General features: G+C 33.1%; 1 protein-coding gene and 1 long non-coding RNA gene across 2 annotated transcripts in view; one reads left to right on the top strand and one right to left on the bottom strand.

The window, feature by feature from the left end:
• The window catches only part of LOC126858585 (protein rhomboid), a 353,604-nt gene that overhangs the window by 136,339 nt on the left and 192,952 nt on the right, over nucleotides 1-24,313 (bottom strand). Inside the window, exon 4 of the mRNA XM_050609047.1 lies at nucleotides 807-919. Coding sequence (XP_050465004.1) covers nucleotides 807-919 — 113 coding nt within the window. The remainder of the gene's footprint in view (nucleotides 1-806; nucleotides 920-24,313) is intronic.
• On the top strand, nucleotides 5,301-13,802 carry LOC126858622 (uncharacterized). Its single transcript, XR_007688705.1, has 3 exons — nucleotides 5,301-5,455; nucleotides 6,380-6,504; nucleotides 13,544-13,802. It is a non-coding gene; the product is annotated as an uncharacterized LOC126858622 (long non-coding RNA).

The raw sequence follows: 24,313 nt of genomic DNA, 5'->3' as shown, positions 1-24,313 counted from the left end.
GTAGGAGCGGGATGTAGGAAGCAGGAAGATGTTGATGTTTCGCAGGTCGTACAATGTACGAGATATGTTGGTTCCTCCTCGGGATTCTCTCGCATGGGTAACGATGCGCAGCATAAAATGCACAGCAGAAATACTGCAAGAACGGTCGTCCTCGACCGCGTTGCCGTCACCGTTGCCGTCTCCGTCGTCGTCATCGTGTGCACGTCGGATATTCCGCCGGAATAATAAAATGCAGAACTTTCTTCGCGCCTCGTGTCTTCGTTTTATCCACATTCGCTACATTTTTGTATGTCTTTCTTGCTTTTCGCAAGATGAGAGAATCGGTTTCATTTCAATCCGTCGTGCGATCTTAACTTGAATATATACAATTTAAAGACATGTTTTGATAATAGATTTCGCAACCAAATTTTTTTTATATGTTTAATTAATTTAATAAGTTTAATTTAACTATATAATTTTTATTACATCACTCAGTACATAATGTTTATCGGAAACTTTTTGTTTAAAATAAAATTTTCTATAAAATCTTAAAGTCTGACCAGAATATTTGGACTCACCCATTACCAATAAATGTAAATCAAAATGTCATGTTAAAATCTCAAAAAAATTGATAATCTAAATCACGTATTAATCAAACTAGATTAATCACTAGACTCTTCAATTTTCAAAATTTGTCATAAAAGTTTCAAAACCTATATCTTATGAAAATCTAAAATCTTATGGAAAATAAAAAATACATGTTCCAAAGCACTACTATTACATTTCGATAAACTATGAAAAAATGTATTGAATGTGATTTATCCTACCTGCGAAATAGAGGCGGCTCGTGCACAAGCAGGTGGAAATCGTTTTCAGAACAGATTTCACGGTCCCGATGGTGCACAGCGCACTTAAAACTTCTTGTCCGTTTGCCGCTCATCTACAATCAAAAATATAAAAATATTTAATTAAATAAATAATTCTAGTTTATTTTAGGTTATTTTAATTATAACAGAGAGAGAGAGATTAACGCATTTTAAATATAGTTCTATTTTGTATCGAAAACATGTAGGATGTTTTTCCTGCATATGAATTGTAATTCAAAAATCTAAATTCTATAAATTTAAGAGCACTTAAAATAACTTTTAATTTCACTACCAAGCTGCATTCGATATTCTCATTTTTAAGTGCACGTACACTCACTTCTCCACCAAAGAAAAAAGTTAAATTTCTGCTTTGAATGACAAGCTAAAAAGCTGTGTCATTTGCAAAGCTTTTAAATTACTTTTAATTCTTTACCATTTGTTTTTTTATTTTACTGTGATAGAAAGGCCAACTAGATAAGGGTTTGCATGTAAGGGGCAAATCGCGAAACTCGAAATTTGTTTTGCAGCAGTTCGGACAAAGATTTGGTTGCCGGTCTTGGCACGGATCCGGTGTGTGGAAAGCGCGAGCCGCAGAGCCTTCCTCGAAGCTGATATTTGGATCGGGGGATCCGTTAACGTGGTTAGGCAAATGCAAGCAAGAACGCCGGCAAACTCCTCGAGGTAAGTTGTGTATACCTAGACGAGTGTTATGCTAGGCTACCGCGTGCCCGTTGTATTCGCGCAAGCATACACACACACACACACACACACACACACACACACACACACAACACACATACAACTCAGGATCATTTTACACAGTGTAGTTTATAGTTCGTTCGTGTGTAAGCGCGCGCACACAATACACTAAAGGATTATAATGCGATGGTTAAAATTAATCAACTATCAACAACGTAGAATCAAATTCCTAACGTTGTTGCGGCGAATAACATTTTCGTAAATATAATTATGTGAAGAAAGTAAAATAGCAATATACAGGCACAATCTAGAGTCATTTAGAAAAATCATTAGTCAGGCAGAATGTTTAGATTTATGATTTACAACTTTTTTAACGGACACGCATCAATCTATTTGAATCTGTTTTAATACAAATTTATGAAAATATATTCTTAATAAATAAATTACATCAGGTGTTAAAAAAGATAAATCACAATTATTAATTATAAATAATTATTAATTTGCTACCAAATATATAATAATAATTATGAGGACTTCAATTTAATATGATTAAATTTGTAATTACACGAATCATACCCTTGCATAACGCAGGTCAATAAAGTTTAATTCCTCGTATTATGATTTACCTTCTTATGCAACGTATCATTCCGAATGCATTTGCCTTTTGTGAGAAATATGCGCGATATATATAACGCACGAGTTTCCCCCTAACTTTCACACTTTTTCTTTATTCACAAAGAACACTTTCATGCAAACTGGATAAGCCGCCGGGCGTCCTCATATCTTTGGCCCGACGGCATCTTAGAGATTTTGCATGCAGTTCACTTTTTTATCTTTCTTTCTGCTTTCTTACATTTTATCTGTGATTTACGCCAGACATCATTCAAGAATGATTACATCGATTTTTTTTTCTAATAAGACATTTTATTTTTTTAATGTCTTATTTTAGATTACTTCAAAAATATTATTTTTTTGTTTAAAAAAAATTTTATGAATATTAAAATTTTTGGAAATTGTACATTTTGGATCTGAAATATAAAAATGGAAAAATCAATGATATGTACAAGCTAGGTATAGACGTAGCGGATCAGATATAAATAAATATTTAATAATTATTTAGCATTAGTTTTCATCTATTTTATTTATTGTGCTTCCTAGCTTGACTATCGTCTTCCGTTTTATGTTACCTGCTTCTTCCGTTTTATGCTACCTGCTTCTTTCGTGTTATGTTATTTTACGTGTGATCCGATTTATCTTTGCATTTTGATTTTTACTTTGAATATCTCGACTACTTCTTTCTATTTCATGCTTTTAACAAAAACCATCCTGACAACGGTCGCTTTATAGTAAATATATTGAGATAAATTTTCTCATGTACAGGGGGAATGATTGATGCCTATCCATCGAGACTTTGAAAATATGATATTCTTTAACAGTTGACTTTTGTCACGAAACCAAATACCTTAACGTATACATCTTTCTTTCAGAAATCAGATTAAAAATTTTTCTTTAATTTCTTTTACTCAATCTTATACATACGCATATAATTAACAAAATAAAAATATAAACAACATATATAAAAAGATAGAAAGATATAAAAAATATAAAGACATATTTTTTCTCCAAAAATATCTAGCAATAAAATAAAATGCATGTTGCCAAAAAATTTATAATCACGTTTTAATTTTTCGTCAGAGCAATTCTTCAATTTGTCGAAGCAGCTGCTGATTATATCATAAGAAAAATAAAAGATAAAACGATAATGGAAGAAGGAATTTTGATCGTCTTGCTATTAGGAATATGATGATGGTACAGGTTTGATTCCTGTTCGTTTGATTGCCAAAAAGAAAACCAGAAAACCAGAAGCTGGAAGCAAGGAAGAAAGGAAGAATGCGGCGAGAATGAAGGACTAGACGGGGAAATTCGGACTAGTCAACGAAGAAAATTTAATTTGTTCCGCGCTCGACGTCCTTCGTCGTCGAGGTTGTCGAGCATCCTCTCCACAGCGACTTTATCGACGTCCACTTTGTGGTCTTCTTCTCTCAACGCTCGTTTTCATTAACGGTATGACGTGCTCCTGATCGCTGGATTTCCGTCGACGAAATGCTCTTAAAGAGAAATGCAATTCGAGTGCAGACAGCATTGTTACATGTCGAAGTGTTCTCTTCATCATCGAAAAGAATTTGTAATAAAGTCGTAAAAATATGTTGTAGAAAATCTAATTAAAAATGCTGCCGCTTTTGGTTTGTCTCGCACGTAACACTGCTTCATTTTAATCGAGTGGTAAGTTTTCTTGTCTCGTAAAAAATTTAGTTTCATTTTTTGCTCGAACAAGAGTTCTTTCTCCTTTTCCCTCTTTTCTTCTCTTTCGTTTTATCTCATTATATTCATGTATTTTTTACACAAAAGTTGCATAAAAATTATCTTCAAAGGTAATAGAAATGTTAAGTTATATTATTAGTGAAAAAACAACAAAAAAAGTAATCATTAACTCGTCTTTATGTGTACTATGGCTTTGCGGATTTTATTCTATTGCATCGAGCTTATTTATTTATTTTTTTTTTAAGTATACTCTCTCTCTCTCTCTCTCTCTCTCTCTCTCTTTCAATCTTGTATAATATTTTTTTAAATATAGCCACGTACAAAATAATAAAAATAATATTTTTTTATTTTTTTGTATAAGATTTTTCTATAAAAATGTATCTCTCGAATTTTACTCATTCTTTAAATGCTTCATTATGTTTCTGACAAATGTGTAATGAATCTTTTATATCTAAGTACCATGTATATTCATCTTATTTCTCTGTACATTCGTACCTATTTTTCCATTTAACTCAAACGTACATTTATGCGATATAATAAAAGATCTCTTTATCATTTTTTATCACTGAATGTAAAATTCTCTCTATAAGATCGTATATAACGTGAAGCGCTTTCTCTGCCTATAAATATGGAATAACATGAAAAATCTTTGTACCATTATATTTGGCGAAATAAAATATTTTTTAAATTTTTATCGTTCCAATAAAAAAGCATATAAAACAGTGGTATAAAAAAACAATCTCGAACTTTCTCTTCTTTCTTCTTTATATATATTTGTATTTTTTGGTTTATAATACTTACATTGAACCTTATAATGATGATTTATCTTTTTGACGAATATTTTATAATAGTTTTTTTTTTTTCAGTTGAATTGTTTCTCAAACACTTATTATATGATTTTACATAAATGATAACTTTTCATCATTGATTAATTCATGAATTACATAAAAGGAAATATAATGGTCAAGAGTTAAAGCATTGACACTTATTAGATGAAAGAATAAAGTAAATATAATTAAAAAGAATTCATTTAAAAAGAACAAAATATGCGTGTATGTATATTTGATACATATTTATATACTAACTTTGGAATTTTTCGTCGTTAAATGTAATTTGCCCTTTTGAAATTAAGAGAGCGCGCAGTAATACACGAATCATTCAAATAATGAAAAGCCTTAAACTGTTTATTAATAATAAGTTTAAAAAAATTACAAGAAATATTATATATAAATCACATATATGTGGTGTGTGCGAATATACATATTTTGTAACATTAAATATTCGTAACGTTAAATATTTTGTGATAGCAACAAACTATTACGATGTTTGGCGCTAGTTTTTTTGCGATGTGAAGTGCGAAGCGCGTTGTTGTTTATGTACGGTGATGAGGTCATTCGCGCGGCAGAGTTCTTGGGGGAAGGACGCGGCGTGAGACGCTCCGTGTATCATTCCAATACTTTTTGAAACGCAATCGCGACGAATACTGGAAGAGAATGCGATCACTTCTAATAAATATTCATCAATAATTAACATCTACGATTAACAACTCGTATCTACTCACAATGCCGACAAATATTCACCGATAAAAGGTACAAGTTATGATTTATTTATATGATTGAAAAATCGTAGCAGTAGGGATTTTGCGAACGATAATTATAAATCGTTGCTTCATTATAATATTTATAAGTAATCATTTCTCTCTATAACAATACTTGATTTTGAAAATATCGCGTTTTGGATTTTTCGTCATTAAATATAATTTGCTCATTATTTTGGGATCAAGAGAGCGCGCGATTATTTATTAATAATTGATTTGAAATTACAAGGAACAGTTTAAATTGTGTAAATATATTTCATAATGTGTGAAATATTTTGTATCGACAACTCTCGCACAGTGTCGCGGCGCTCGTTTTTTGCAGCGTGAAATGCGCTATTGCTTACGCGCGGTCGCCATGACCTTGAGTGGCGATGTTCACACGGGAAGGTAGCGATGCGAATCGTTCAACGCGTCGTCGTAATATCTTTCGAAACACGATTATAAGAAGTACCAGGTAACATCGTAATTAACGTCATACAAATGAGATCATTCTCTACAACTATTACAAATAACAATTATCACTCTGCATGATTCATTAATACTTGCAACAAATTACTTGTAAAAATATCGCGGCGATGGTTATACATCGAAGAAATAGATATTTCGCCCAATGTATCCATTTGAAGTAGGAAACGAAATGATGAGGATTTTAATATTTAATTAGCTGCATGTCATAAATTCAGCATTTTTGCATCGTTATATTAATTTGTCAAAATGCATATCTCCCGAGATTTATTCGATCAAAATCTGTCGTGCAAATGAAATAGTCATATCGACAAATCTAATCAAATTCTCGAATATTGCAGATCGCAAATATTATTTTTAATTTTAAATTATATATTTATTTATTTATGTTATGATATGAGAAATTTTGCTCTAATATATATATATATATATGCGTATTATTTATTAACAGCAGAGTCAAGATTGCCACGGCGAGTGATGCATGTTTTTGGATGAGCTTGTACCAAAGGAGAACAGCAAAGGATGAACACGAGAGGAAGAAGAGAATCGGAAAAAAGCCGGACAACTAACTGAGGGGTAAGTAATTTATAAAAATTTCTTTTATTTATTGTTTGTTACTTGTTTAAAATTAATTGCTCATTTATTCCCGCATTAGTAATCGACATCATTAATCCTATGTCATTGCAAAATGATGAATAATTAAACATATTCAAAATTTTATTTTAAAATTCTTGATATTTAATAAAATAATTATATTAATTAACATACACTTTTTCTATAAATAGAAAATATTTATAATTTAAATTAATATTATTTAAAAGATTTATAATTTCTTTTTTATATTATTTATATAAAACGTATATATATACACATATATACCTTACATATTCCCGAAATTTTGATATTTAATTCCGGAACATCCTGTTTAATATGTACATATAAGTATTTATAATCACGTCTATATCTAACATTGACGTAGTGAATATATAATATTCTTTGCATAATTGGTATATATTTGAAAGAATATAAAAAAAATCAGGCAAAAATAGGAATTAGATTATCGAGATCGATGTTCTAAAAGAAGAGTGTGTTGGAATTTTTATATACCAGATAAAAAGCGAGTCCGCATAAGCTTGTTCCTGTTGTAAAAAAGGTCAGATTTGTCGTCGTCGCGGCGGCGTCAGTGGAGCCGACTCCGCTAAGTAAGTAAATCTTCGACGTGGATTTACGATCCCGCAGGGAGTCACCCGTGTATCTCGTTCGCCGTGCCGTGGCGTGAATCGATAGTATCGCAGACGGGACCCCAAGCCTCGTTCTATTAATCTCGATCGTTTGTTCTAAGTTTATCGTCCGTCGCGAAATACCGGGTACATTTAAACAGGAAGGTTACCGCTCTATACGTATACATATATGTGTATATAAAAAATCTTTTATCTTCCCTTATCGACCATTTGGACCTTAATTTGAGCTAATTTTTTCTTTCATTATTATATATATATATATGAATATCAGATTGTTTGTTGTCATCTTTAAACAAGATAATTTTATAATGAGATATTAATTAATTACTATTAAATCAAAAATTTTGGCCAGATAAAAATTATAAGAAATAAGTTTTCAGAGGAATGCAAAAATTTTGATATAACGGTTTGATCGTTATATTACGGAAAATTCGGAAAATATCTCTAGAACATTTTTGTATAAAAATAATAATTTCAAATCCGTTAAAATATCAAGTTAACGTAATGTGTCGCTATTTTATATATATATATATATATATATATATATATATATATGTATATATATGTATATATATGTATATTGCGATAATGTTAAAACGTGTCATTAATTTAGCGCTTTCACGAGGTTTTAGCGGGTCTGTTAGATTAGGACAAATGGCTGTTATTTAGAGAATAACAGGCGAGAAATTAACGTTACTCATCTCACCCATGCTACCGAGCATACAGAAACGTCAGAATGATACCCGTAATTATAACTCGCAATATCGTCGAACGCGATTTCGATTGTTATCCAGTTATAAATGCTTGCAAAATCGCGAAACAGATACGGTCATCACTAGCTCACGAATCGCGTAAACTACACATCGCGCGTCGAAAATCGACTTAACGGTATTAAATCAGCATTATCTCGGCGTTATGACGGGATATAATGTGGGTATAGCGATAATATTTCCGGCAGTAGCGGCGTCACAAATTTGCTGGGACAACAGTTTTGCATTTCTAAATCGGTCTCTGTATATGTCGTGTATAACATTCGCTGCTTCATCCCTCCCTGTTGTCTACCTTCCTCTCCTTTCTATCCTTCTCGTCCTCCCTCACGGGGTTTACGTTCGTGCAAACCCCGGCATAATGAAATCCGTGCCATTAGGCCGGACAGTAGGGTAAATTCGTGTTCGCGCAAACGTCGGTTTCCGGCTCGTTCGGCGTGCACGTACTCGAATCGAATCGAATAGAATCGAGATCCTCGACTCGAATGCTCCGCAAAACTCTCTCTCTAGTCCTGCGTGCATACATCTAGACGGTGTCCGTGAAACAGTCATTAGTTTGACGATTTCACGTCATTGAAATTCTGAATATATATACGTCATAAGCTATATCATTCAATATTTAATTAAGCAGCCACGTATGTTTGTAGAATGCCTATTAATTTATATAATGCAACAAGAATATACAATTTTGCGAAATTTGACGTCTCGTGAAAATGTCAGGATATTTAAAATAAAACAACAATTAAATTCTTTACATTACTCATAAAATTTTATCATCTTGAAAATTCATTAAAAATACCTGATTCAGTTTTAAGACGATACTTTCAGCACACAGCGTATACATTTCGGTTTTCGTAAGGCTGGTAGAGTAAAATCGGACAGGTAGATAGAAACGAGCGGGGAAGGGCGTACCGTGTGCGTTTCTATCTACGGACGTGTATGTCCGCGCGCATAGAGCGTAAGGGGAGCGCAAGGGAGGGTAAGAGGTGAATGTTGAGGGTTGCATGCAAGAGGCCGGAAAGGGGGTAAAGAGAGAGGTAAAGAGGATAGGGACCACATGAGCGCGCAGGGGGAATTCGATGCCGGACGATCGAGCAATCTGATGATCGCGTTCTAATCGAATTAAACTCGCCGGTTGTGCCCGTGTTTACGATGGGCTGACTCGTCCGTTTGGATTTGCTACGTTCGCGCGATAATGGACGCGCACGTAGTGGTGGTGGTGGTGCCAATACCATCCACCGGCGGAATGGCCGTAGTAGTGATACGTGCGAGCTCCGCGTTCCTCATCGATCCTGGTTGTTATCGCCGAATGGAAAACGTGGGGAACTCACAAGATCCTGACGCGTATATACGCGGTATCGCGCCGTAAGTCTTCGAAGTGATTGTTTATTACGAAAGAATAATCGCGAACAATGGCGAGGGATATTTCAACATATAATGATTCTGTTGTCTGAATCGCTCAATAAAGTTATAATTTTTTAATTATAATTTTTTTATTCCTCCTTATAAAGTGTGATAAAAAGTAAATACAAAATTTATTTCAGCATATTTTAATAAAATAAATAAAGCATAAAAAATGTTTTGTTATATTAATAAATATAAATTTTATACTTAATATTCTGTTTAGCGCAAATTATTCATTATTCTGTCTTTTTAGAAAATTATATCATTATACATTCATAAACTTTTAAAGTTCATTTTTTATTGTACGAACTTTATAAGTGCTTTTATCCATTCTCTTTAAGAGAGAGATAATTTTTTTCTTGGTAATTTTTTGAACATATATCTTGTGCTATGCAATTATTCATTTAAATCCGAATACGCGGAATTTATTTACATTTAAAATAATATTCATATACTGTGTGCTTCGATAAATTACACACTTTAAATATTATTTTTAAAGTTTGAGTATATATCGTATACAAGCAATCAATAATGTGGACTTTGACAATAATTGCGCTGATTTATCGTTGATATTTACCGAATCCGACTTATTGTTAGACTGCAGAAGTCGATTAAATTTTAACTTCCTTGTAACGTCAATATACAGATTGTGGACGAAAGTTTACTCGGCGCAATTGGACCGTATTGTTTTTGTTTTTCACTAAAACGGAAATGTTTTTCTTTTGTCGTACATCGTATTTTTCCCAGAAAGGGAAACAATTTAAAATTTAATTCAGAAACTGTATAAAATAAAATGTTTAAATAAAATATTAACGAAATTTAGTTTCAATTAAAGTTATTCCTAATAAATAAATAAATAAATATAATTCATTTTTATTATTTATTTAATAAAATGAAATGTAAAATATATATTTAGAGTTTGTCTACGTGTAATCTGATAATAAAAGCGAGAATATTTTGTCAACGTATAATACATGTATTCGAAAAGAGATTTTATCAAATTTAATACATTTTATAAATGTGTATCGTATTATACATCAGGAAATTAATATTTCGTACGTGGCACAGCATATATTATAAATGATTCTCTCTGATCCAAATTAACGCATTGTTTTTCTCACTCACACTTTACGCTTTCAAAATCATGTCATATCGCTTCGGCAAATGAATTTTCGATATTATTCCGAGTTAATAAATAGCAATCCATTTATATTTGTGCATGCTTACAGTAATCATCAATGTAATCGATTTACTAAAAATTCATTGAATCCGAGCTAATAATGCGATTATAAAATTGGATAATGTAGATTAATATAATACATTAGTTTCATCATTTTATTCCATAATAATCAAAATATATTGTGTATTTAAGTATTAATGATGATAACAATATGGGAGGATCCTAAAATTCCACGACCTATTGTATCACAAAAAAAATGTAAAAGATTTCAATTTAATATTAAATTGAATTATATATTTAGATTCTTATACGCGCTTTATCACAAATGTATCGAAAAAGCGATTATCGCACAAATTATTTGCAAATGAATTCTTTCGATATGCGTAACAAAATTATTGAAGCAAATTGCATTAGATGAGAACAAGTATGTAGAATAGAACCATAGGATGTAATGTAATTTCTTTGGCCAGTGGAAATTTTGACAAGATGATAGTGGAAATCGAGAATAGCGATCAAGAATACCTGCGGTAATGGCTAGACACCGGATAGATACGAAATCGGAGAATCACTGCAAGGTTCTACCTCTCGTCAACTCGGTCAAAGCACGAGAGTTTGTATAAAGCCCGCAGGCAAAGCGGATCCGTTTACAGGCGCTAATTGTAATTTTAAAGCGATCGAATCCGCTGACGATGTACGGTGCGTTCGCGCTAGAGAGAGAATTGCGGTTACGAGCTTACCAGCGAGTGGTCGTCTGCCATTTAATTAACAATTATGGATTAATATCAATCGATGCGAGTTACCGGTTTTCTAAACCATTTTAGCAACGGGAATCTCTCCCAGAAGAGCAGACAAACGCATTAAAAAATTTATTTGGGGCCAATATTTAAAAGTATCTTGCCAAGGTTTTTTCCGAAATTTCAATATACATATGGATAGGTCCAAACGTTGTGTTAGTATCGCGTAGTGTAAATCTGTGAGAAGTATGTGTTTACTGACTTTTACATTTCAAAGTGCGAAATGAGTGTCGGTAGTTTGAAAAGCCTTAGTTGCGAACATAACACAAGGTGGTAGAGCTATGATACAAGATGACCGTCATCTGACAGAACGAGAGTTCTCCAGCTTAGCTCTAGTTTGTAAGTCATACCGTTCGCAGTAAGGCGCGACGGGATGTCAACGGTAGTCAACGTGGGCAGCGACATGATGTACGTTACGTACTGCGCAAACGTACGCGGCGTTCATGCAAATAGCAAGACAAACAACACAGTTACCGCAAGTTTCGCGAGAAACCCCCGCAAAATACCTCCTACTTCTGAAACTCGACAGCCATCAGATAATTCTGAATTACGTTTCTCCGCCAAATGCAACGCGTGTAATTCGGAAGGATAATTGCTGATGTTTATTCGGTTTATCAAAATTACGTAAAATAATATAAAGTAAAAAAAAAAAAAAAAAAACATAAGTTTATGCCTACATCATAAGAAAATGGCAAATTTTCGTTAATTTATATATGTATAATTTATGTCTATTTTTGAAAAATAATTTTTGGAAAATCTTAGCAATAGACACAAAACATTTTTAACAATGTAAAATAAATTTTAGAGTCTCTCGAAATAATAAAATATTTTTTTCAAAAATATGGTTTCTAATTTTTACATCGTTATAAAAACAATTTATTAGGTATTATTCCATATATACGCTATCTCGCCTTATTTGCAAAATTCGATTTCGTTTCACTACATTTATCGAATAGCACTATATTCGTGTAACATATTCAGATAATGCCTCATAACAATACCGCGATAATGGCATCGGCTAGGACAAATACATTATTCTGTCTATGTTCATATTTTGTATTTCTATGAAAGCGGGGCCAATAACAATTTGGCCGAATTAACTATTATTTGCGCAGGGGAGGTAATAGTAACGTGTAGAATGGAATTTCCACCGAAATCAGAAATACACGCTTCGCTCGTTTACTATTCCGCCCAAGATGGTTATAGCCATATTGCCCATTGTCGTGCTTAGCTTCTGTAAAGGGCGGTTACCGGTAGTCAATGCACATACCGACGCTCCAATATTGTATGCATCGTATGCATGTATCTGTGTGTCGGGGCGTGGGAAAAGATAACTATCCCAAAGTTCTGTGAATTTCTCCCAAAATCACTTTATCTACCTTTGACCTTTTTCTTTCCTTTAAAATTTCTTTTTTGGAACTTTTGTCATCGATTGCAATCCACTCTCAAACTTTAATCGTGAAGTTCTCAACGCTTAACCATTTGCTAATCGCTTTATTAATTAATTTGGAAGAAGAAAATAATTTATTAATTTTAAGAAGAAAATAAAATGATTAAAGAGAAAATTTATCACCGTTAAGTAAATTAGATTAGTTAACTGCATTAGCAACACAATAATACATTAGTGATTTTACATAAATAAGTCCAAAATTTAGTACAAAATTTTATCATTACGTTAGGCTATATCCAAGTCAACTGTCCAAGTCAACTGTTCATTGTGATTTTCTCAAGACAATCAAAAAAAATTATAGCGGAAAAAGAAAAAGAACCGATTATATATTTATAAAATTATATATATATATATATATATATATATATATATATATACATATGTATATATATACCTATATATATTGCAGGAATTGCAGTGACCAAAAAAATGGGAATTTTATTTTATTGTATTGTGATATATATGGGTAACAATTATTTATTTAACGGAGATTGTTGTCTCGTATATTTTGCATTGCACTTTTTTTGTCAATATGTAATTTGTTATTAATATCTCCAATTGTTCCCGAATTGAGAGAACTGAGTAACATAACGAATCGTGACAGAATAATTTAAACGCAAAATAATTCAGAGATATTATAAAACGTTAAATAACATACAAATAATAAAATAATTTAAATAATGGAAAACTGTGGTGTGTCGATCATTCTATTATTAATTAATTAAAAATGCAAAGAATAAAATATTCGTTGTGAAATCATAAATATTTCTTGTTTTCAGCGTGCTGCAAACACTTTGTTGCGCCGTTAATTCGGGAACACGTCGTGAGAAGTATCGTACGTTCATTTGATCATGCCGCGGATATTTTATCACGTTTTAATTAGTGCGGGAGTGCCGTACAAAGTGTCGCGCGTTTATTATCCTGCATAATGAACATTAACAAACTAATGAATAGAACGAGTGCAACGAATTCTGACAATCTGAAAGAAGGAGAAAGAGGAGGAGGAGCAGGAGGGGAGGCCAAGGACACAACCCGCATCGACCGGTGAGTGACACATTTTTATTTTATTTTGAGGTAACAAATCTATTAAAACTTAAATTATATTTGTATGCCTGGATGCACGAGCAGCAATAACATAAAGATATTATAAAGAGATATTATAATATAACACATTAGATAGGTAGATTTGTTGCCTTCAGCTTCAGACAGTGGGCAGTGTGACAGCCGTACAAAAAATAGTATTAATTGTAAATATATAAAATATAAATATATATATAATATTATATATAATAAAATTAATATAATTATTAAAAATTATTAAAAATAATAAATAAACTAAAAATTATGAAATGGAATGCAACGCTTAAAATATACTGTTGCTCCAATAGCTAAACAAATCATAGCGGCCAATAAAGTTCGTGACACAAAAATATCAATATCTCTTCATGCAGAATGTATATTTTATTCTCAGTGCAGAGAAATATTGTGAACTTCGAGTGCATGAATATGACAACATGACTAGTGAAAATAAATATTATTGTTATATCGAATTTAAGTTATCTAGTTTTGCGATATGAAACTATTTCTCTAATTTTTGAATCAGATTTTCTACATTATTTTGAGATTCACATATTCTTTACAAATGAAAAGCTATTTATCTTTAGCGTGCGCAATCAACCTAACAGTGACATTACAAACAATAAATAAGAAAAAATAAATATTGGTGTATCGGTCCAGAATAATGGAAGTTTGCGCAAATAATAAAAGTCATTCGCGAATGTTTCTCTTTCGTGAAAATTTATGAATTTGTGGTTATAAAATAAATAAATAAACAAATAGATAACGTAAATGAAAACAATGGAGAAATCGATTCAAAAATCAGGTAAAAAGTACTTAGATCGCAACAAATGCCAGAATTTATACGTCGCAGGAAGTGATTTCCGTATATAACGCACTCCGATCTGCATAACGAAGGTTACTATACAATGGATCTTGTACGAAATAGCGTTTCAAAATTCGGTTTGGAGTGCAGTGAGAATATGCAAATCCTTCTTCTGGAAATCTCTTTTCGTAATATCCTCGCTAACGATATTTGCATTAGATTATAACAATAATATCAAAAAGATACGATAATAACAATTTATCATTGATTAATTTTATTACTTTTTTCTAATAGCAATGTTTGTGATAAGAGACAAAAGAAAATTAACTAATTGTAAGTGTATTCTATCTAAGGATGCAAAATTTGTCAAGCAACTTGTGATAAAATTAAAACTGAAAGTTCTGAATAAAAAAATCCTGTTTTTTTTTTTAATTTTCATATAGAGTGTCTCGAACTGATGTTGCTATTAATTAGATACTTGAAATTTTTTTTATTTTAATTTATTTTTATATATTTAAATAATTTACAACTTTTTTTTCGATTGTGGAAATAATCGCGTTTTATAGATTAATTTATTTATTAGCTTCGTTATCGCATATAATATATCTTCACTTTTAATTTCATTACCATATATACAATGTGTCACATCGCACGTGATTGAGTAAATGAATCGAAGAATCAAGATCCGAATCCCGAACGAAGCATTAGGGTATAATTTAATTTTCGCATATTGGCGCGTGGTATTCGCGTAAATTTTCGCAAACCGCTTTCATTTAATTTCATCTGCGGAGAATATGCGCAATAATTAGGCGGCGGCGGTTGTGCCGGTGCGACAAACGAAAGAAAGAGAGGAGAGAGGGTAGGAAAGGAGCGCCTATGTAAAGGTTCGTTTGCGCTTCACGAACGCAGCACGGTGACTTCCCCCCGAGATCCCATCTTCTAACAACGCCCGTTCACCCTCGCGATGCGTGACCGGGGTCAGGATGGCACCGTTAGAAACCATTTCTACGAGTGCTCACCCACTCGTGGAGAACACGTACCGCCGCGAAAATAAGCTTCCGAGTTATAAGCGCCGTGGGATGTCGCGCCAAGAGAGCTTCTTTCTTTCCGCGGTGCCGCCGGTCGACATCGAATAGCCATCGAGATTTTTCATTTGACAATACTGTCCAAATGAAAAGCTTTCTTTCCGTAAAATAATGTTTCTAATGCAACTAGGGAGCGTAAATTGTTTTGTGTTCCTTGTACAGCGGCTTGCTATAAAAAAAAAAGTCATCGGTATGGATAGATATATTATGAAAGTCTAAATCGCGTTCAATTTTGAGAAGATTGCGAATTCATTTTTTTGTTAATGTAATTAGTTCTTGTGTGTTAATTGGTTAATTGGGAGAGAACATTTATTTAAAAATTATATGTACATACATGAAAAGATTATATTATATATATATATTTATATCGCAATCATATTTTATTATATTAAACTATTAAAAAAACCTGTCACACATTATATTGTCTTTATTAATAAAATGAAAATAATATCAAAAATTATTAAAAAATTTATCAAGAGAAAGACTGTTATACGTTGCAAAGCAACGTCAGAAATCACATATACAAAATTGCGCAACGAACGTTCGAATACGAGTATTAGTACATTTCGTACTAATCCCTCGTTAGTACGGATTACAGCGCTGTAGTGTCCAGATGTCTGTTTAAAACGTTTCGATCTGGCGGCACGTCACAATGCCATACAAACTATTCTGGATAAGCATGTCTAATTGGCGCAATATTCTAGAATCACGATTTATTAAGTTTGAAATATTATCAGCTAGAGATATTCGATGATATCATTTTAATTTTAATTTTAATGCCAGGAAACGAATATAACTGTGTCTTTTAATATGTCAAAATAAATTAATTGTAAATGAATTACAGTAACTATTTTCGACTTTCTAATATTCAGTTTTATTATAACATAATATAATAATCAATATATATTCAATTTTTATAATTTAAATCATTATTATAAGCTTACTCTAATATTGAAAGTGGCTAAATATATAATATTATATAAATATAGAATATTTAGTAAATTCATATATATATATATATATTATATTCTATAGTAAATTCAATAGAATATTACAAGTATTTATAAAATTAGATAAAAATAATTTTTTTAGAGTTTTGTAAAAAATAAAATTCGGAATTGATTCTCATGTTGGACGCGTAAAGGTTTAATGATATATATTGCATGAAAACGGCAAGCAGACGAACGTTGCAAATTATTTATGATATTCACAAAAATACTCTGCCAATTTATATCAAAATATTACAATTGAAATTGACATTATCATAATGAAAAGAGATAAAAAGAATATTGAGTTCAAAAGATTTAAAAAAAAATGAATGGTAATAAATATAATATATAAATATAATAATAAAAAATTATCGTTAATATCGCCTCATCATGTCTCAATAAATTTAGTTTGTTTTTATATAATTTTAAAGAAATAAAGATTTTTGTTTAGTGTTTCATTTGACATACAATTATAATTTTATCGAAAAACATTCAACGGACAACAAAAATAACATTCTATTTATACGTTGAAATATGGTCGATTAATTATCAATTTTCTCTCTGCATTTATGTTGTTGCAAAGACTGTTTTGCGCTTTAGGTCAATGTTATTTTTCGAGGTCGATCGATCGCGCGCAACCCATGGTCTCTCTCAGTGCGCGCCGCTGAGAAAAAGAAAATATTCGTAGAATAATGTCTGTCTATTCGTCCATGTACTCGTTATCCGAGCCGACGAGCCAAAGAACGAGCCGATAATGATATAGTGCTTTCATAATTGCTGTTGTAATTAGAAGGAAAAAAAAACGGAGGAGGTGCACTTCCTCTGCAGTTAGTGACGGCTCCGTTCTGGCTGCGTCCAAGTGCGCGCATTTAATGTTTAATTGAGTCGCAAAATGCAATTGGAAAAAAAGGAGCGTCCGATTGTTTTTTTGACTTAATATATTATTTTTAGGAATAGAATGCAATTTAATTTAATAATAATGTTGGCATGTTTCACTTACATCTCTTCACTTTAATATTGTTAGTCAGACACGAGAGACACACAGATTGCTTTGCTTTCCCGAAAGCTTCGCTGAATTTGCTAAATATAGGCAAATATAACAGCACATTTATTTTAACCGGCTAAATTCGCTCGCAACTCGCTTTTGCCACGACTGGACAAATTTACAAAATTGGCAAACAAATAAATTATTCAGCTCCATGATAAAATCACGCAAAGAGAGAGACTGAAACGTTGTCGGCGCGCATCGCAATTATTTACAGTACCTTACAGCGCGCCAACTTAGTTCGCCTAATTTAATCTTATTTAATTTCTAGAAACGCGCTCGACTCTCTCTCTCTCTCTCTCTCTCTCTCTCTCTCTCTTCGCATTGTGTATTATACCTACTGTCTGAGAATCACAGTACGATTTATGGTTGTTGCTTTCGCAAGATTTTACACTGAATAGACGTTTCTACGTGCTTCTTTCGTCTTTATGTCGCGTTCAGCGTATCATATATCCACGGATTTCATGAAGCATAGTTAGTAATCGCGATCCTCTTAATTTTTTTCTGCAAGTTTTTTCTTTATTAATAAAAAAAAATACAGAACTTTAATTCGTGAGAAAGAATATAAATCGTAAGGAGAATGGCCCGCGAGATTCGAACGAAGGGGAATAGAAAATTATAAGCAACGTTAATAATGATAGACTCTCAATTCCGAGTATACTAATAAATTCTCGTGAGGCGCGTAAAGTCTTCATTATGGCGCACGCACTACACTTTAACTGTCTTTACACGTGCGAAAGGTATTGCCGGCACAATCGGGCATTAATCGTTTTCTCTATTCCGTACTTGAATTATCACGGATGATAAATCGCGCGAATAATTCAGCCATAATTTCAGAAATAAGATCGCACGATAGATAGCGATAGAATTCAGAACGCGACATTAATTCGTGAGAACGTTGATAAAGGGCATGAGGAGCAAATCGCTTCACAAGAATCGTGCGAAGAGAGAGAAATTAGGAGAAATGTAATGATAGAGTCTCAATGCGCATTTCTGAATATAATGAATTCTTCAGCAATAGAGTTTGTGAGACATAAACAGTCTTCATTATTATATATTTAAACTAGAATCTTTGAAACATTGTTTTCGCAGTAGAAACTTCAAATAAAGCTATACAATTTCAAGCAACGTTTGTGTTTACAACTGACAGCTTCTCTTATATACGTACAAGATATATATTTATTTATTTCAAATTATCAGTGATGATATACGCGACACGAATAATTTAGTCACAATTTGAAAAATGTTAAATAAAAGTGAAGTTAAATGAGATCTCGCGCGACCGATAAGTAAAGAAATTCGAAACGAGATGCAGTTATGAGAGAAATACAGAAGAAAGAGAGAAGGAAGAAAGTAGTATTTGCCGTTGCATCCGTGGAAGAGAAAGATTGCAAAAGATGGCGGAATTGAAAAATAAAAGAGGATAGAGAGCAATGATGGAAGCGGTAGCGCAAGTGGGATCGAAAAAGGAAAGGAGGCCAAAGCGGTCGGATGAAAATTTAATTTCGCCGATCTTGGAGAAGGCCGCCGGGGCACTATGACGGCATTACGGCACTCTCTCTCTCTCTCTTTATCTCATCGCGTCGGCTACACACTGACGGCCACGATTTACGAGATTACGGTAACGAGAACACGGTAATATTACGGAGCGATGACGAAATTACCGGTCGTTTGCCCGCTTATCACCTGAAAACTCGCACGAGCGGAAAGGACGAAAATAAAATTTGTAAGCGTCCACATGATTGACCCTATCTCTGTCCGTGTATTTTCGTTCCGTCCGGCCGCGATGTCCGCGGTGCGAAATTTTGTGAGAAATTTAGTAATTGCGATTTTGGCCGTTAACGCTCGTAAGTCATGGTGAATTACGAGCGCCCGTGATTATTGCACCGCGCTGCGCTTCCGGCATCTCCGCAAACGCTCTCGTTACGTTGCGCGTGTTATTAATTGCGGCAGGACTAACAACTTAAGCCGCATGACTCGGTAATTGTCGGAAGATTACATTGTGGCAAGGATTTAGCACACTGACCGAAATCGTAATACGAATCAAAGCTGAAATGCAAGGCGACTGGAAAGAAAATATATATTCTTCTAGAAAATATATATTTTCTTCTGAATGTCAAAAGAGAATGGAGATGCGAAATTTAAGAATAAACGATGTCCTATTAAGATTTTAAACATTTAAATTATTTTTGAAATTAGATATATCACAAAAAAATTACAAAATTAAGTTTTATACCGCAATATTTTAAATGTGCTCATAAATATATATAATTTATATATATTATATTTTATATCTAAATAAAATAAAAAAAAAGTAAAATGAAATATGTATATAACTTATTTTTTTTAATTAATTTAAAAAAAAATTTTTGATTCATTTATCTGATTTCTCAAATAATCAATTTAATTATGTGATAATAGGATCTTTGATATCTCAGAATCTTTGATATCTCAGATATATAGAACGATTAAATTTCGATATTGATTAAACTTTTATCCCAATATACAAACTTGAGAAATTATTATAACATTTACCTGGAGTTCTAAATGAGATCGTTTGAAGGGGAAATATTGGCTTCTCGATAGAAGTTTGCTATTTACTTAGGACTGTGTAAAAAGTTGGTTCAGTGATAGGATTTTCCAGACGAGAGCTTCTCTAACAGTAATCTAAATGCATTTTCCACATGTATTTCAAACTGATGCACGATCAGTGTTAAATTATGTCTAGAAATTTAGCAATTACTATTAGAATGTTTACCCAGCTACGCTATAAGTCATAGTGAATTACGGGTCGTGAGTATTGCACTATGTTAGTCATAGGACGGAAATGTGTAGTAATCCTGTTATTAATTGCGAGTGCATTCAGGGGCTCAAGATGTTATTCATAACATCGCAAAAGATGTACATTCAAATTATGCTTTGAAATATTCCGATTAAATATAGCTACTTAATTGTTTTATTGATATGAGAAACAATTTTTGCGTAAAAAATAAGAAGAAGAGAGAGAGGAAAAGAAATATTGCGAAATAAAAAAATCATTAGATAAAATGATCATTTTATGAGAGAAAAAAAATTTATTTTAGTAATATAAAAAAGTATTTTATTGTACTATATTATTGAATGTTACTTTTTACGGCTCTCTAAAAAGAAAGATTTAAAATTTTATGTTGCTATATATTTTTCTTTTTATTTATCTATTTTTATTTCGTCTGAAGTATATTATTCCCTTCTCCCTCCAATGTGGCCTAAGTATTACTAACAATATGATCGATGTTAATAAACGCTGTGAAAATCCAACAAGCATTTCTACGCGTTTGCCAATTACATCGAGTCACCATAAAAAAAAAACAACAAATAGCAGATGTACATATAAAAAATAGACCATAATCTCACATTTTTTGCATTATGATTTACGAAGTATAGCGGACATGAAATAGCTTGCATGCCAATACGCGTTCCATAATGCCGATTTATTCCGGGAAATAAAGTGTTCGGAAGTGGTGCAGGTGGATAGCAAGCCGCCATAAAGTTGGTGGAATACGAGAAATCCCATCTTCGCCGAGGATTTCCCTCGAAGATCTAACGCGACGTAAAAAGTACTGATTAGAAAATAAAAAGAATTAATATTTCGTGTGGTCGGGTTAATGAAAATGGCGTTCATCGCTGCATAACGACGGCTAATAGCGTCAAGGTTCAACGATGCGCGGCGAGTATATAGGTATTGGTATAAGACCGCGGAACACCTGCTCCCTCACTGCCGCCAGTTAAACTCGTAGCTCTCGTTTTCCGCTGCGGTCGGCCGCAACAATAATTATTGCTAATAATGCCGGGATACTTAAACAGAGTTATAACATAGGCTCCCCTAGAAGCGCCGTGCTATTTTAGCCGGGTAGATACGCGAGAATCTACCTACGTTCACTAGTGAACGCAGATACGCATGGTTCCTACATCAATTACAATTTTATCTGACATTTCATCTAAAAAATTTATGAACGAATATACGGCACTTTCAACGATAATATTAAATATCTTAAAAAGAAATAAGATAAATATTTTTTAATTTAAATTTCAATCAATGTGCAAATTTCTGAATAATATAATAAATTAAATAAATTAATAGATAATTCCTAAATTATTTTAGTTAATTAATTTATTATGATGTTAGTTTTATTATGTTAATAAACGTTTAAGTCATTAATCAAGTAACTTAAAATATTGAAACGCAAATTTCATAGGTGATAATATGTTTTTATCTTTTTTATCTGATCGGAAATGTATGCATTTCCGATTTGCCAACAATTATACACACAGTGAAATCTCTAGAAGAGATAATATAGAGAGAAGAATAAAATTCAAGGAGGGAAAATTACCGCGAGAACGCAGACGGTCGTGTGCGGATCAATCGCGCGTAAAACGTCTTTTAAAAAATGCTTCCACCTGCGCGCAAACTTTCTCTTCTTCTTCTTTTTTTTCCTTTTTTCCTTCTCTATTTTTATGCTTTCTTTGCACCGCACGATCGTTGTGTTGAACGAAGTTCAGGCAGTCTTTCCTCGCGCGAAAGCTTGTCCTCCGGGAAGGAGAGGTATTACCTCGGAAGAGAGGAACCAAGCTCTCTCACTACGTACTTCATTACGACTTAATTCACCTTCACAAGAACCTCCTCGCGGGCAACAAGGACCCTTCTTCCCTAACCCCTATGAAGGAAAAAAGTGCGTACAGCGACGGCCCAATCAAAGGTGCAACGCCGCGTGTTTACGCAAAGCATCATAAATAATTAAATTATTTGAATAAATTATAAATATACAAATAAATCTAGAGAATAAATTTTTAATTATTTGCATAGAATATTGACATTAAAATTTCAAATCGCATTTATTGCATGCATATATTTTTATTGTCTGCATAAAAATTATAGTAAAAGATTAAAATCGTTAAAATTAATATTTGGAAATATTCTGCGTTAAATATGAAAAAATGTTTGCATTGCAAAAATATTATTTGAAAAATTCTCAAATTTATAAGTCGTTTAACGCGAGTCGAAGCTCATTTCTCTTTTGCGCCGTTGATGATGCAATCCTGTCTGTTTGCGGAATTTTGCGGTGGCTGAACTATATTTACGCAGTTTGCACGGTGACGAAGAGAACGTAGCCGGCACTGGCACAAAGAAGACAGGAACGCAGAAAAAGTGGGCCACCGCGTCGCATTTCCAGGGTGAATTGCTTCTTATAAACGCGCGACGCGCTGGTCGGAATCTCCTCCGACACGAACGAATGTTGCACGTATCCATCCCAATCTGAATAAAAAGAGGGTTGGGCCATGGCAAATTGATTGGTCGACTGGGGTAATCCCTATCTTGTATGTAGCCGGATATTAGTAATTTTCGATAAGAAGGATCGGACGGCGGAGCTTTGTCCAAGAGATCAAATTGGTGGCTGCCCTAATTGGGAGAGTGGGAACGAAAATAATGGATGATAGTCGATATATATGTGTACAGCGATAATAAAATTATATTACATTAGACTGACCTATTATAATGTGGAATAAATGACGATAAAGTTGAAATCTAATTGGCCCGGCGTTAAAGAGAAAATAGAAGCAAAAAAAAACTCGAAGAAGGTAGAAGGTAAAAAAAAATAAATGGAGACTAAATGCGCGGATCCCCAGTTTATTATTATAGTTGTTATACCAAATAACATATTGTTAATATACTGTCATATTAAGCGTAACTCGATAAAGGTGTTATGTAACAAGTTTAATGAATACTAAATAAGAGATGTACAAAACTTTACTTGAAATCTTATCTCATATATAAAAAATTCTAAATTATTCTAATAATATGCAATTTTAAATGTCTTTTGATAAATTGATAAAATATATCATGAATAAAATTTTAAAGGTTTATCCCAATTCTTTTTCTCTCAAATTTTTCTAAAAGTATTTTATTTTTAAATGGATAAATATTCAAGACACATACATTTTCATATACGTAAAATATATTTTCTCTGCGCCGGGGAAAAATTCGTGCGGTACAAGATTAATAATAGCGAATAGAATGTAGGCGATCGTTATTTCGTTGCCACGCGAAAAGTCACAGTTAGCTAGCATGACAGCTGGTGTGCAATCTTGCTGTTCTGTATCGTCAAGTTTATGTGCGTTCAGCCGCGTCCCGGAATACGTTTCGGGGGCGATAGGGTCGGCGCCAAATGCGCGCGAAGCCACACGGTCAAAGTGAGGCCGAACTTGAGCAACGACGATTCAGCGCGCGCCGCGGAAGTTTAGGACCGCGGGACGTCCGCTCGACGGAAGTTGGACAAGTTTGAATGTGATATCTAGGTAGGCGTATACATGGAGACGCTTAAATTTCAGATGCAGATGCGCATCACGTCACCGGGGCGATGCTGCTACAGCGCGATGTACCTAACGTATAGCGTGACACAACACAAGCCCGACGCGTATACGCGTCGCACTTCCCCGCTCGTGCGAGAATAAACGACCACTATAGCTCTTTCGCGCATTCAGCAACGCGGTGGCTACTGAAACAACAAACT

Source organism: Cataglyphis hispanica, chromosome 26 (genome assembly GCF_021464435.1).
Source record: "Cataglyphis hispanica isolate Lineage 1 chromosome 26, ULB_Chis1_1.0, whole genome shotgun sequence".
In the NCBI taxonomy this organism is placed as follows: Eukaryota; Metazoa; Arthropoda; class Insecta; order Hymenoptera; family Formicidae; genus Cataglyphis; species Cataglyphis hispanica.
The sequence above is the reverse complement of the archived record's forward strand: the minus strand, read 5'-3'. Positions and strand labels throughout refer to the sequence as shown.